Source organism: Taudactylus pleione, unplaced genomic scaffold, assembly GCF_031769625.1.
Source record: "Taudactylus pleione unplaced genomic scaffold, aTauple2 ptg000395l, whole genome shotgun sequence".
Taxonomy (NCBI): Eukaryota; Metazoa; Chordata; class Amphibia; order Anura; family Myobatrachidae; genus Taudactylus; species Taudactylus pleione.
In genome coordinates this window covers 3,482,493-3,498,579 of record NW_028284796.1, presented here as the reverse complement: position 1 = coordinate 3,498,579, position 16,087 = coordinate 3,482,493, and the positions used below count along the sequence as shown (strand labels likewise).

The following is a 16,087-nucleotide window of genomic DNA, read 5'->3' as shown; positions in this document are numbered from 1 at the left end:
GTCCACAGTAGCAGTGCCCTTTATACAATGCCCACACAGTAGTGCCGCTTATACATAATGCCCACAGCAGTAGTGCCCTTTATGCAATGCCATTGTAGTGGTGCCCCTTATGCAGTGCCCCCAGTAGTGGTAATGCCCCTTATGCAGTGACCCTAGTAGTGGTAGTGCCCCCAGTAGTGGTAGTGCCCCTTATGCAGTGCCCATAGTATCAATGCCCATTATGCAGTGCCCTAAGTAGTGGTAGTGCCCCTTATGCAGTGCCCACAGTGGTAGCGTCCCTTATTCAGTGATCCCAGTAGTGGTGCCCCTTACCAGCCCCAGTCGGGATCTCCTCTGTTCAGGCTTCTGGCGTCGGTATTACATCTGCCGGGAACACATCAGACGGCATTATATACCGATTTCCTCTTGAAGGTATTGTTATATAAGCAGATATTTCTTACCCAGGAGCACCAACAATGTAAATTTTTGTAGAATAATAGTTTCAAGAACCCTACATGGTAGGGAACGCTGGACTAGGGGGGCACAGGGCAGGGAATGCTGGACTAGGGGGGCACAGGGCGGGTAATGCTGGTATAGGGGGGCAAAGGGCAGGAAACTCTGGACTGGGGAGGCACAGGGCAGGGGAGGCTGGACTTGCGGGGCACAGGGCAGGGAATTCTGGATTGGGGGGCACAAGGCAGGGAACGCCACATTATTTCGAATATGACCCCAGTCGCGAGCCAATCACAGCCCCCGGCCATACCTGATTGGCTGCCAGGTCCGAGATTGCAGTGCTAGCAGGTGGGTTCCTGATGACGTAATTTTTGAATGGACCTTCAGGAACGGTTTTCCGGACAGTTCCGCCTCAAATATAGCCCTGTCTATAACTATTAGTTTGTTCCACTTGCAACAGATTCAATTACTGTAGCTGCAAACTAGGTCATGCAACCTTTTTATGTGACAAAAACTTGCGACCACCACTTTTGCTATTCACTTATGTTGTGGGTTTCAGAGAGAACCTTTGCTGCTTTTAGTTTGAAGCAAAATTATGCGTTGATTATTTACGCAAGACTTCACAGTATGAAATTCATGACTTATTGAATCTACTCCTATGTTTGCAAAGTTTACTGGAAAACTAGACATGATGCTTATTTCAGCTTTTAATGTATTTATTGAGGAAAACTTACAAAACAAATGATGAACAAATGGTAGATAAAGTTCAACAGGTAACCATCAAGGAGCATAATTGCAGCCCTCCGGACCCTTCATTTCCTCTTTTACTTACTCCCTGATGATTCCTATCTCAGAATACCAGAGCAAGGCATTGGCATAAGAACCATAGGGAGGGGTGTGTGGGCAGGGACTTCACCCAGGGCGCAGGGCTCTGGGGCAGTACTGTCGCTGCCCCGCAGCTCTTGCATCTGGCTAGCAGGGTGCCTGGAACAACACCCTGTGGCCAATAGCGTTTCTTCAATGCTGCTCCAGGCATGCAACCTGCAGTGTGTAGTGCCGCCCGAAATGTCCAGGCAGCTGTACACTTACTCCTGCCGAGAGATTGTTCATGGGTTGGGGCTGGCATAGGGCATCAGCCATCAGAGAGTCTTGCTCTGGCGCTGTTCCTTGATCGTGGGGTCCTTGCCCAGTTTCCAACAAGTGATGGTGTGATGTCAGAGAAGATATTGCGAGTACAGCTGTAATGGTCTATGGGGTCTATTCACTAAGCCTTGGAGAGAGATAAAGTGGAGAGAGATAAAGTACAAACCAATCAGCTCCTAACTGTCATTTTTCAAACACAGCCTGTAGAGTGACAGTTGATTGGTTGGTACTTTATCTCTCTCCAAGGCTTAGTACTTAGACCCCTATGTCTGTACACAGCTTGGACAGTGACAATAGGCATTAGGTCAGACTACAGTATGTGCATTGTCAGATTGCCCAACCACATTTGACCCATTTGTCTCACATTTGCCATAGTAATAAGGGTTACTTCAAGTGTACAACTAAACATTTTTCCCTCTTGTATAATAAATGTACATCTATTTTAATTCAGTATGGTAGTGTACCTTCTTTCCTCTATTAAGGTATTAAATAATCCAACATGTATAGAAATATAAACTTTAACACACACTAAATCCAAGAAGATACTGACACCATGTATTTTTTATTGCATTACTAAACTTCTAGATTAGCCCTACTAGACTCATACGTACGTAATAGATTCACAAAATGCCATATGAATATGAATAAGAGTTTCCTCATTGTAATGTTAAAACAAAGCAAGTAATGTCAGAGAAACAACCTGTACACATTTTTGTGCTTCCATTGTTTTTACTTACTTACAGGTTACTAGAACCCAGGCTAAATAAATACATCAATTAATTTATTTAATTAAAACCAGCCACATTAACAGAAATATGTCAATGTACTGTAAATGTTTTTTTATTCCCTTTTTTAAAAAAAAAAAAACAGGGCTCCCGGGATGACTTGAGCACAGCCACTGCCTCACAGGGCCAGCCCACCATAAAGCATGCTGCATCTGCTGATACATCATTTTCTAAAGACGTATTAAATTCCATAGCAGGTAATACGGGAATCTCAGTTTGTGAAGGGAAGTCACAATTTATTTAGAGCTTAAACAGAACAATAATGGTACTGTATTAGTGAATAGTTCATTATTAGAGAGGTACTTCAATTCTAGTGATGTGGGCCATTTGCCACCAACAGTGAGAAATGAATGTAGAAAACTGATCACATATTGAGATGTATTGATACAGTACGGTTTCTAAAAACAATTGCATTATGGTTCAGAGCTCTGCACTCTTGAATGTATGTATAGTTTACATTTCATTTTCAAATGCATGCATTACTTTGCCATTGATGTGTGTGTGATTTCCTCATGAGTACAGTATATGTGTCTGTGCTGTCCTCTCATCTCATCACTTTACTCCTGCAGCCTTCTCATCCATTGCCATCACTGCAGGAAACAATGCTGACTCCAGGGCGTCACTGGCCAGCCTCGAATCCATTCCAAGTGCCAATGAGAAAAGTGAGAAAACTGAAAACTGTGAAAAGGTACACAAGGCGTACAGCTATATCCTTTTCCTTACGGGTCTTCTATATACCTCCAAGTTTTTACCTTAAAAAGCTTTAGTTTTACTGCATTTGTTTTTATTTAGTTTAGTAAAGTGCAGATCATTAATAGAAAATACCCATTTTTACCCATCAAGTTATTAACATCTAGCCCATATAGGCCACTCTGCATGCAATATGTAAGATTTTAACCTTTTTAACTTTTTAATTAGCAGCTGCATTATGTGTAAATGGGTACTTAAAAGATACAAGGAGAAAAATGTCTGGAAAATACTGTAATTACATTGAATAAGCCCAGACATGGAGATATATTGCTGTGATCTCCTTAGGTGGATGTATTGCATTGTACAAGGTACAGGTAGCCGTGTGCAGTCGCTCTGTTACTTGAAAGGTTGAGTGATATCTGCTCCTTCTTTCTACAGATTACAAGGCCGCTGTCTCTAATTGGGTCATCCCTTCGATTTGACAAGCTGGACCACACTGAAACTAAATGTCTTCTCATGTGTTTCCTGCATATTATGAAAATGATATCCGAGGGTAATCAATAAACATGTTTTCAATGTCTGGCACAGTGACATGCAGAGTGAGGTGTAACCGATCCACTTCTGTTTACAGAAACTTTGGTCACGTACTGGCAGAGGGCCCCGAACACTGAGATCTATGATTTCTTCAGCATTCTGGAGTAAGTTACTGCTGCCCTGATTGCAGCATGGCAGTAAAATGATGAGGATGTGGTAGAACCACCGACGGTAGCAGCTCATACACAAGGCTTTGTGGTTACTACAGTGGAGATTCTGCAATCTAACAGATTTATTAATGCATGTGGAGCTGAGTGTATTACAGTGAATCCTACATGTAGCTTAGGATCCCCTCTCTCCAGTTGAAGTTTAAGTGAAGCATAGGAACACCTTCTTAAAGTGTTTACATGCTCCACTGTAAGAATTACTACTGCTACACCTGCCACAGCTACTGTAACGTGCATATTACTTCTGGTAAGGCGTCTGCAACACCTAAGGCCTCTTTATGCCAAATTAGCTAGATGTATTTAATGCTGTTTTTGTTCTAGGATTACTGGTGGTGTTATTGCTGTGCTGTAGAGAAGATTACTGAGACACATATACAGATGTTTCCACATACATCTTACCTCTGTGCGCTACAAGTCGCAATAAACATAACGTGTGAGCGCCGTGTGAGTCGGTAGTGCTGAGCGTGTTTTCGTGCAACATTTCACCATCAAATGCGTCTTATTTGTAAAGTGATGCGAATAGGACACACAAGCAGCTTCTGCATATAAAATGATATGCGGCATGCCTATAGTCTGTGTGCGACTGTGCACAGAAGCTGCTTTGTGCATCCTATTCGCATTGCTTTGTGAATAAGACGCATTTGAGGGTAAAACGTTGCACAAAAAAGACGCTCAGCGCTACTGAGTCATGGTACGGCGCAAGTAGAAGGGCTGTTTAACAAGCAAGAAATACATAGGGGAGAGGCCCTAGATTGTACACCCTAAGCACAATGTGAGGTGCTACCTGCTGAGACTTGTAGTGCTGCAAGCAAAAAAAGGGAAAAATTGCAAGTGCACACTCTATCAATGCTAATTCTGCTAAATTGCATCAAAGAGGTTCTTAGCATATTAATGACCATAATTATTGGCCTGCCCACCACGTCCAGGTGACCTCTATCAGGCAGGTCCCTAACACTCCTATGGAACAAGTATTATGTGTATGTATGTACACTGGAAGGACGAGACTCCTTCTACCCTGATTAGCACCCTTCCCACCTGTTCCTGGGTGTTTTTATTTAACTTGCACTTTAAGACTGCACATCTAATAAGGCACAATGAGGGTAAGACCTACTAAATATATGCTGTGTGTTAGTTTTTGGGACTGGTTCTGGGGCGCAGGGCTCTCTGGGCTGGTGTGGCTGGACTGTTTCATGGCATCATAATGTACACTTTTTATCACCTCTTTAGTTTCTTTTTTAAAAATGTAGCACTTCTCATACTTTTAATTATAACCTCTTAATCATGTAAGACTTCACACATAGAAGTTTTTTTATATTTCTCTACCGATCACTTGTAATCTTGAACTAGTGTGATGCCGTGGGGCGGTCCTGCTGGGTTGGCCTGGAGGGCAATTTAGCAGAATTATTACGGTAATAGGTTTAGCATTAATAGAGTGTGCAATTTTTCCCTTTTTTTAACGAGCAAGGAAGTAAGATGTATGTGGACACATCTGTATACAAACATTTTATCATGTTACTGTGCTCAGTAAAGTCTACTGTCTACAATATTTCATATTATTTCAATTTAAATAATGTGGATCATTTTATTAACATACAAATGTATAACTGGACAGGAAAAATTATAAGGCCTATTAAAAACATTTGGAGACCTAAAAACCTTCATGATTTATAATTTTTAATATTAAATAAATCAGAGTGTATTTACATCCAGGGTTACAAATTACTTCCAATGTGTCTAATATAAAAATTATAACTTTTTCTTCCTTCAGACTATGCCTCCAAAACTTCAGGTACCTGGGAAAGAGAAATATTGTAAGGTATTGTTTGTAGTATTATTATTATTATTATTATTATTATTATTATATTATTATTATGTCATTTCATTTATTGTGTTCCCACAAATGATGTGTTGTTGGGCAGGACTATTGTCCACTATGTTACCTAAGCTGAGATGCTGCTACGGAGAGATCTCCTTCCATATTTATCTGCGTCCCATATTTCCTAATAAAGGGAACAAGGAAACTTATTTGATTTTTTTATTTTAAAAGATTTTAGCCAAATCTAAAAAACTTGAGTGGAATTACAGTAGGTAAGATATCTAAAATATTGCCTTTAGTAGACAGGCATTTATTAAAATGATTTCAGCATTGTCAGGGCCCTGTGACCTTCCCATTCATCTGATCCAGCTACCTGATTGGTGCTATTTAAAAGGATAAATTGGTAAAATCACCAACACAGGCCTTTATATGGACATTTAACATGGAATAATATCAGTACACCAGTAAAAATGATAGGAAGTTAGTGATGGCTGGCTTTTGGCATTAATGCTTCTTCAATTCATTAAAAAAATGAATAGTAATATACAAAAAGGGGACAGCATATCCTCTCATTTGACTCCACCGCTAAGCAAAATATACTCAACACTAGCCTAAACTTACTCTCATTAAGATGAGGATGCCAGCAGTCTTGCTTCTCCCTGTTATAGCCCTGTTTTATGCTGCATAGCACAGAGCTGGATATATTAACCCCTTCTAGATCCTACCAATGCCATGTTGTAAAGGGCTGGGACTTATACAGACCCTCTTGGGCAGTGGGGACCCCTGAACATTCCACCTACAAAGTGTAGAGAAAATAAAATAAAGAAGTAACAAAATGAACAACACTCCCCACCCATCCATTAACATTTTATTGATTAATAAAAAGTCTAAAACTAAATTATTTTCTTATTTCACTTTTTTTATTATTAACTTTTCCCATTAGTGCAAAATAATAGATTTGAGCTTAGAGGTTACCTGATATATGATAAACGTCTCTGCTTAATTGCATAGTGAGAAAGTTGTATGTAAGTCATTTGCCATCTAAATGTATTTCACTGACCAGAACTAGCACCGTATGTTGGGATGAACATAATAAGATTGGAGTCCCCCTTACAGGGTCAGACTTAGAAAATAATATTGGTGGGAGTTGGAGTGCTGTAGTAAAGAGGTGGGTTTCCAAGGAACAATGATTAAACATTTGAAGTCTGTGGAGAGTCTGAGGTAGAGAATTCCATAGATATGTAGCAGCGCGGGAGAAGTCTTGTAAGAGGTTGTAACCAGAAAGGAGGCAAGGTGCAGTTTCGAGACAGATCAATAGAGCATGAATATTTAATGCCAAAATCTATTTTATCTATTGTAATCAAACTTTAGTGCTGATTTGATTCCTTACAATAACAATTTATTCAAACAGGAAAATAACAGCGGCCTTCAAACTGTCCCAAAGTACAATGAACAATGGATTACTGAAAGGATCATCTTCCCAAGCTGGTCTTCTGCCACAATGGTATAGTATTATTTGATATATACGCAAGAATTTAATATTTTCCCAGAATACACATTAGCAATGATATAGGACCTTAAGTCCTTCTCACTACTGCCTACATCAGGGATGGGGAACCTCCTGCCCTGGGGCTGTATACGGCCCTCGGAATCAGTTGATCTGGCCCTCTGTGCTTTTTTCTGCTAGCCTTATCTGGCTAGCAGGGTACCTAGAATGGCACACTGCAGCCAGAATCTATGCAGCAGTGCCGTAGGTCGCTTCAGACGGTCACACCGCTTCCCTTACAGCTCCCCAGAGCATCCTCAGGATGCTTCGGGCATTGCTGTAATCACCGTCGATTGTGGCCCCGCCCCCATGTGATGGCACGCGGAGGGGGGCATGGTCTGCACCGGACCCGCAAATAATGTTATATATATCAAAATGGCCCTCGCCAGATGCTGTCCAAATGACCCGGCTACTAGGTGGCAGGAGCTGATGAGCTAAGGGTGCCATAGTGGTGCAAGAGATGTAACTCTGACCCCAAGGACTGTAGGTTTGTTGTTTTATATTAGGTGTTAGTTACATTTATAGTATATTAATAAGAGAATACGTGACTACAGCAATGCAATTGTTATTGGGCCCATCAGCATATGAGGGCTTTTATAATTGCTTTTGCCTTGTAGTTAAACTATTTCTTGATTTGTTTTCCAACACCCACTGAAAATAAAAGAAATGTGCATATAATTAAGATTCTTGTTTGATTTACAACCATGTTTTTACTGCTTTGCAGTACTTTGTTGTGTATTATTTTGAGTAGAATTTTGTGACTCTGAGATGGAGCTTGTTGGCCTGTGAAGACCGTATACAAACTTCAATATACTGTAGGGTCAAGACATTTGTACCAGTTTCTCAGCTACAGATGTGTCCACACACACCTGTCCTCAAATAGCATGCACATAGCCCCGATTTTCACGCCATGGACTTTAATACTCAGCCGAACCAAAACACTAATCTTTAGTTCAATATAAGTGAACGTAAACGCAAGATTGAGGAAAAAGTACCGCCATTCTGGGAAAAGTAGTGAAATTGAGGAAAAAGTACACAATCTAGGGGCAGGGGTATTCAACATGCGGCCCTCCAGCTGTTGTGGAACTATACATCCTAGCATGGCTTGCCACAGTTTTAACATGCCCTAATAGTCGATGATGCACTCAGTTGGCCGATGTTTTAAGTCTGCGCATACTTCCTGCTCTGCGCCCCGATTATTATCGCTCAAAGATGCAGAACAGATAATGTGGGCACGCAACGGTGTTATGGTAAGCGACTGCATCCAACGATGCACCACCGCTCACACAGGAGGCCATGTTCAGACGGAGAAACTGCAGCTGCCATAGGACTGGTGCAAGTTTCATTGGTGCACAATAGGGCGTCTGAAGTCGCACTGAGATGGATTTGCACTGCCGCAAGATGCTGCAAGTGTAGTATTCACAAAATTGGTTATGGAATTATAATAAAGACGCAGCCGCGGCAAAAGGCTCGGCCGCATGTGCGTACAACTCAGAATCAGCACCTACTGTATATGTGAACTTAGATGAAAAATTGAGGAAAGAGCAACAAAACTCAGGAAAAAGTGCCGAGCGTGGGAATCGCGCCATATGCTGCGAAATGGCTAGGTGCATGAGGGCATGAGGGCACATCTGTACTTTTGATTCTAAAACTGTGTAGTCCCCTTCCTATCCCCTTTGTCCACACATATAAAATAAAATGTTACAGTTTACAGACTTATTTAAAAAATAATAACCTTACAATAGTGCTATTATCAATACATTTAAATAGAAAAGCTGATTATTTTTATTAGAACAATTAAAATTCATATAAGTGTGGGATCTTCACCTGCCACCAAAAAAGCCATATCTGCACATTATTCTTTTTTGCGGTCTCCAATGGACCATTCTGTAACTCGTTTGGGAGCACAACTATGGCCCACAGACTTTCCATCACTTAGTTGCCCTATACTACTGTACCTACAAACTTGATATCCTCATGCCGTCTGCTTCCCTCAATCCAATACCAAGAAATGTTCTTAAATATATTTCATAGAGCATATTATTCACCCCTTAGGCAATACCTGGCAGGTATGTCTGCTTCTCATGAATGTCGTCATTGCCGTACGCCAGAAGCAGATTTTTTTCATTGCTTTTGGGCCATTGATAAGACAAATCTGGCTGCAAATTTAGAAATATTCAGTGGAACAATTAGTGAATTATTTACCATCACTGCGGAATAGGCGATCTTTGGAATTTTACCTGAAAACCAGTGGTTGTAGGAAGCTACTGCTGGCCATCAGCGAGGCAGTCCGCAAATCTATTTTGCAAGCATGGATTCTCCCCCTCCCACCTTCTCTGAACCTGTTCAAAGGGAAGCTTCACCACATTTTTCAAATGGACTGACTGGAGATGACCTTAGATAAAGAGAAATTAGTTTAAAAATTTTTTGAGTCCTGGGAAAGTTATGTTGCTGTCCTCCCAGTAGATTTTCAGAGTCGGATCAGACATTCCCTTAGAAATACAGAATGGTATGAAACCAGACTGTTGTTGGGTGATCCACCCATAATATTGGATAGTTAGCTTGTAGATAACTCTTCATACCTTTAGGATATCAAACTCCTCCTGTCTCCAATGAGGGCGATATTGGGATTATTATTATTATTATCCTTTATTTATATGGTGCCACAAGTGTTCTGAAGCGCCTTACAAAGTACATAAACAAATAATTTGACAAGTGACTTACAGTACAGTACAGTACAGTACAATACAATATAGGACAAGGACATGGATAATATACATTGCTACATTAGTGACCATAACACCTAGATATGCAACAGAACGTAAGCAGCCAAGTGTTAGGTGCCTTAGTGGGGGGTAAGAAGTAGATTAAAGTAAAGTAAAGAGAAGCACAAGAGGGTAGAGGCTCTGCTCGTAAGAGCTTACATTCTAAAGGAGAGGGGCAGACAAACAGGTGTGATACAGACGGGGTAAACAGGGAAGAAGGAGAATGTTGCAGCAAGTTAGGATGGGAGCTGGAATAAGGGCCTGGAACTGATACTGTATTCAATATACTGTATATTTGCTATTGCAACAGTTGTACGGGATAAATTAGTCGTGTCAATGACTACATTTATGTATATCTCTGTTCATGATTATAAACTTGGAAGTGTTTTCCTGTTTTTCTTCTGTAAACTGTGTCACATTGGGGCATATTCAATTGTGTGCGAGAAAAGCAAAAAACCCGCACCTGCAAGGTTTTTCCTGCAGGTGCAGGTTTTTTGCTATTCAATTAGGTGCAGGGTTATTTTTCTATTTTGCGCGCCGGGAGGTTTTTATTCTCGCACCTCCAGAACAAGTGTGTTTTTCTCTAAAATTGCTAATTTTAGGAAAAATCAGTGGGACTTGCTCTGGGACCCTGGTGTCACCCCTCCCAGGGCCGCCATCAGGGGGGACTGCCGGGCCTTGAGTCCCGGGCCCAGAGAGAGCAGAGACAGAGGGGGGCCCAGCTGGCTGCGGTGCTGCACCGGCAGCCATAGAGTAGTGATAGTGCCTGCTGCATTAATTTACAATTACAAATACGGTGCCGGCCGCGAGTCACCTGGAGCTCGCAGACCGGGAGCCAATCAGGAGCGTCAGTTCCTGATTGGCTGCCGGTCCGAGAGCTTTGATTGGCTTGCGTCTGGCGCCAACCAATCAAAGTTCCCGGACCGGCAGCCAATCAGGAGTGGACGCTCCTGATTGGCTGCGGTCCGCGAGCTTTGATTGGCTCGGGTCCTGCGCCTGGTGAAATGCTGGTGGGTGCAGCAATCACCCTGAAATGCCGTCAACACTGATCACGGCTACCAACTGAAGAAGCGCAAACCAGGTACTACATAGTGCCTGACCATGTCTGTGCTCCCCCTCTTGTTCCAGCCAGCCCTCCCTACCCTGTCCTCCCCTCTCTGCCCTGAGCCTCCCCAGCTAGACCAGACAGCCTTCCCTGTCCCTCTCTTAGTCTAGACAGCATTCCCTGCCATGTCCCACACCCCAGTCCAGACAGCCCTCCCTGCCCTGTGCGTCTCCCCCCTAGTCCAGTCAGCCATCCCTGTCTGACCCCCCTCCCAGTCCAGCCAGCCCTCCCTACCTTGTCCCCCCTCTCTGCCATGACTCTCACCCCTAGTCCAGCCAGCCTTCCCTGTTCCCTCCTAGTCCAGCCAAACTTCCATGACCTCTGCGTCTCCCCCCTAGACCCGCCAGCCGTCACTGTCCTGCACCCCCCCAAGTCCAGTTGGCCTTTCCTGATTTTTTTTTTTATGTGGGTGTAGCTTTTTCAACATATTTTACGGCTTATTTATATATATTTATATATATAAATCCATCCCCTACCTTCCTCCCCCCTGTCAGTACCGGGCCCCACAATTTCTGATGGCAGCCCTGACCCCTCCTAATGACTAATTAAGCTTTTGGAAGTTTCCAATTAGCTAATTAGTCAGTAATTACTTACCTTCCGAAGTGCTGTCTTCTGCATCCAGCGTCAGGACCCGGACTCCAGCAGCAGCGGTGAGTATGTCAATGTGTGTGAGTGTGTATGAGTGAGTGTGTGTGTGTGACCCCCGATCTATGTGTTTGTCCCACAGTGTCAGTGTGGCCCCCCGGAATGTGCGCAGGGAAAACTACATTTCCCAGCAGCCCTTGCCGCTCCCACCAGCCCCTGGAGCCTCCCAGCAGCCCCCTCTCCAGTGAGAAGATAGAAGGGAGACCACAGGGAGCCGCGGAGACCACCAGAGACCCCCGGGCAGGTAAGTGCAGAATTTTAATTTTATTTTATTTTTTTACGCAGCGCAGGGTTGTCAGAGCTGAAAACCCCGCAACCACTTTTTTTTTTATTGGATACCGCGGGTATCGGGAGCGCGCATACCCACTGTAATTCAAAAATGGGCACAAGGTTTTTTACCTCGCTAAACCTCGCGCCCAATTGAATATGCCCCATTGTGTTTGATGTCTATGATTTGGTGTAATGCTTTGATAAAAAGTGGTTTTTTTTTCATTTCATTTACTGTAAGTGGACTTGTGCACTGGAAGGTTGAAAACCTCCTTTCTCTCCCTTGTCCTAACAAAGTCAGTGTAGTCACCTCACTACAGTGAGTGATTGCAGGAAGGAGTGAGTAGGTCTCCTATCACCCTGCACTCTTTCTGTGGGCAGCTATTACAGAGGGGTAAGTGGAGCTCTGGTGGAGGTGTAGAAAGGCATGGTGCGGGCCAGGGAGTGACCGGAGAACCTTCTCTGCCACATCTGGGATGGTGTCACCTGGGATAAGGTTCTTACCTCACCTCGTGAGCAGAACTGCTCTGGCTTCTGTCTATATAGAAATTTAGTCCTGATTAAAGTCTTCTTTGCCAAAAAATAAAAATTAGAAATTTATTACCAAGATAAAGTTTATCAAACTATATTGGCAAATCTTTAGTGTATATATAAAATAGAATAATGGAAATAAAAGCACTAGCCCTACAGTGTGTGGAATGTGGAACTAAATGGTTAATATGGAGACTGCCTCTATGGGAAAGCCAACACTTAGCTGTCCCTGTCCATTCCCACAGTGCTGTGTCTGACCACCTGCTTATAGAATATGGTTCCCACATTGTAAACCACGCTCCTGGCACTGAGACAGAAACAACTGTACACAGGGACACTTGTGTCCAATAAAAGTCATACTGTATTTACACAGCTGCAATATCTGCATTGTTGCTTTGTCTGAGTGCTCCTGAGAACAGGAGCTGTGACCAGTATATGCTACATGCATGCTCACCTCTTTAGCCTGTATATCAAGTACAAAATATGTTACAGCAGAATTGTTTCTGTAAGGTTAGTTACATTAGGGTGGATTGTCCATGTACATATGATTTCCAGTGAGTCATTACCATAGTCATATATTCCAATTAAATAACATTTCTTTTCCATGGCATCCACATCTGCAATGCACAGGGGCTCGTTCACATGGAGGTTGAAAAAAAGACATTAGGCAAAAGCATAGATGTAAAGCACACAATTCCCTTCTGCATATATGAGGCCTACCACAGCACTTGGCTGTATACTATACTGTACAGTCTCTCATAATATAGTAATGACCAGCATCAGGGAAGGTCAGCGAAAACAAAGGTCCTGAGCTCTCTTGCACCAGGACAAGTATATGGTTCAGTTACTAATTTATCACCGATAAACAATGTATTTCTATATTCAGGTCTACATAAGAAACACAATAGTAATGCCATATTTGTTAATTAAACTATAGTTCCTTTACACACTGGTCTCAAATGATATGCTTTAATTAGAATTATTATTAGTCTTATGTAGTGCTTCTAAAAGAAACCTTTGGTTCCAATGACCTTCTACCCAATAGCATTAGCATTTTGCAGTTGGTCTCATGACATATTATTTGTTTCTCTGTTGATGCCTGATTATTTTACTTTGGCTCATCACAGGTGAATGCATTTAGGGTCCCATGACCACACGTGCAAGTGTTCAGTAACCGCCACAAGTTAAACATGATCACGTTTGGCATGCAGTCTCATTTGCGTGTACCTCAAAATCAATGGGTAAAGGTTCTGAGACTAATTTTTATGTACTCCATAAACAAAATAGATAGGAACTTTTAAACCTGTAAGAAATAAAATACAACTTGAAAAATGCTCCTTAAACATTCACAATTATCCCATGTCAGTTGCTAAAACAATATGTACTGTAACCTTGTCCTAGCTATGTCACTGCAAGCTATTGTTCTCTGTTCTATGGCCCTGATTCAGAGCCGGACGCTCTGACCAGAGCGCTCGCTCTGAATCAGGGCCCACCTCCATTAATATGGAGCCTCCTCCTGGACGCTCGTATAGCTGTGGGTCACCACCCACAGCATATACGAGCGTGCAGGATGATGGTCGCGATGGTCTTGACCATCGCGACCATCGAAACTGCGAGCAAAAGCCTGCGGTTGAGTTTTTCAACCGCAAGGCCAGGAGTGATTTTTGGCTCTATCAGAGCCAAAATCACTCCCACTGACATCACTAGTGATGTCAGTGGGGCCGGCTTCAGACGGTAGGCATTCCCTTGGGAACGCCTCCGTCTGGCAGGCACGCCCCCGGCACGCCCACCAAAGGGGGCGTGCTGTCAGTCAACATCGACAGCACGCCCCCTTTGATGAGACACTCCGAGCGAAGGAAAGTCCTTCGCTCGTCGCGTCTCGCGCATGCGCACGACGGAGCTCCCTCCATCGTGCGCATGCGCAGTGCGGACCATCGACCCACTTGCGAGCGGACAGCCGCTCGCGAGTGGGTCTGAATGAGGGCCAATGTTCTTTAGATTTCTATTCTGATAGACATATATTAATATATATATATACAATATACAGTGTGTATATATATATATAATTGTGGATTTCCGAATTAGTTCGACAATACATACATCGACCAACGTATATCGACTCCATCTGGGTCGACAGTTACTATAGGTCGACAACCCATAGATCGACCGCTCCTCTATATCAAAGATCGACACGGACATTAGATCGACACTACAAATGATTGAAACAAAGCATACCGACAATATGAAGATCGACAACACACAAGATAGACATAATAAAAAATCGAAACTAAATAGGTAGACAAATAATAGATCGACATATAAAAGATTGACGAGTCCAAGATCGAAATTTGTATTTAGTTTCAATCTTGGACTCGATGATCTTTGATATGTCAATCTATCGGAGGTTGATCTACCAACCGGATACCAAACTAATTAGTAAATCCACAATTATATATACATATATTTACATGTCTATCAGAATAGAAATCTAAAGAACATAGAACAGAGGGCCTGATTCAGACCCATTCGCCAGGCTGCGTTCACATGCAGCAGTCCGCATCCACAGTATGCAAATACTGCGACCGCTAGCAAGACATTAGCACGCCCACTATGTTTTGCCGTGCGATCGCGGTATGTATTTAGACGATCACCAGCCTGACACAAGACGCCCACTTTCCCTTAGTAACACACGTCATCTCCAGGAATTGTATTAAACAATCGGTAACATCGGCTGACATCGGACCCATATGCAGCATTTGTGGCTGACCATACCCTACCGCAAGCATGCGAGTGCTGCTGTGTTTAATTCATTCATGTGACGTGTATTCTGACGCTGCGTCTTAATTATGCATTACCCTGAAATGGCGTTGACGCAGAGACAAGCCTGCGTTCGCACCACCACACCCCTGTTACCAACGACCACCCCGTCACCACCCACAAACGGCACGTCCTGTCACTCATGCTTGCGGAGCGTCTATGTACTGGCCGCGAACGCTTCCCTGTTCACGCACTCGCACTGCATCTTGTACGCATGCGCAGATTGCAAACATCGGCAGGCTGCATGCGAACGCAGCCATGCGAACGGGTCTGAATCAGGCCCAGAGAACAATAGCTTGCAGTGACATAGCTAGGACAAGGTTACAGTACACATTGTTTTAGCTACTACCATGAGATAAATGTGAATGTTTAAGGAGCACTTTTCAAGTTGTATTTTATTTCTTACAGGTTTAAAAGTTCTTATATTTTGTTCAGTTAGTTAGTTAACTAATTAGTTCAATTAGTTCTTATATATAAACAACCTATGTTTCTACTTCAGGGTCCATAGGGGGTCCACAGGGTTGACCTTGGGATATAGGTTGGGAACAAAATCCGGGCACCACGCAGTTAAAGCTTTTAGCTCCCAGGGTGCACTGGGTCCACTCTCCCTATAGCCCGTCCCCAAACCAGAGGCACCTCAGTTTAAGTTGGTGTCCGGCCGGAGTCGGGTCACCGTTATGGCAGGGGGGGCTGATTAGCAGCCCCTAAGCTTTATTTTAATTTTTTTAGTTCAAAGTTTTTTATTTTTACTTTGGACTCTTCTGAGCGGCAGCGGCGGACTGTC

At 43.0% G+C, this 16,087-nt stretch overlaps 1 protein-coding gene across 1 annotated transcript in view; it reads left to right on the top strand.

Annotated features, from left to right (window-relative positions):
- The window catches only part of DOCK10 (dedicator of cytokinesis 10), a 308,992-nt gene that overhangs the window by 231,731 nt on the left and 61,174 nt on the right, over window positions 1–16,087 (top strand). The window contains exons 34-39 of the mRNA XM_088446281.1: window positions 2,446–2,557; window positions 2,930–3,048; window positions 3,489–3,603; window positions 3,682–3,748; window positions 5,580–5,627; window positions 7,039–7,131. Of these exons, the coding sequence (XP_088302407.1) occupies window positions 2,446–2,557; window positions 2,930–3,048; window positions 3,489–3,603; window positions 3,682–3,748; window positions 5,580–5,627; window positions 7,039–7,131 (554 nt within the window). The remainder of the gene's footprint in view (window positions 1–2,445; window positions 2,558–2,929; window positions 3,049–3,488; window positions 3,604–3,681; window positions 3,749–5,579; window positions 5,628–7,038; window positions 7,132–16,087) is intronic.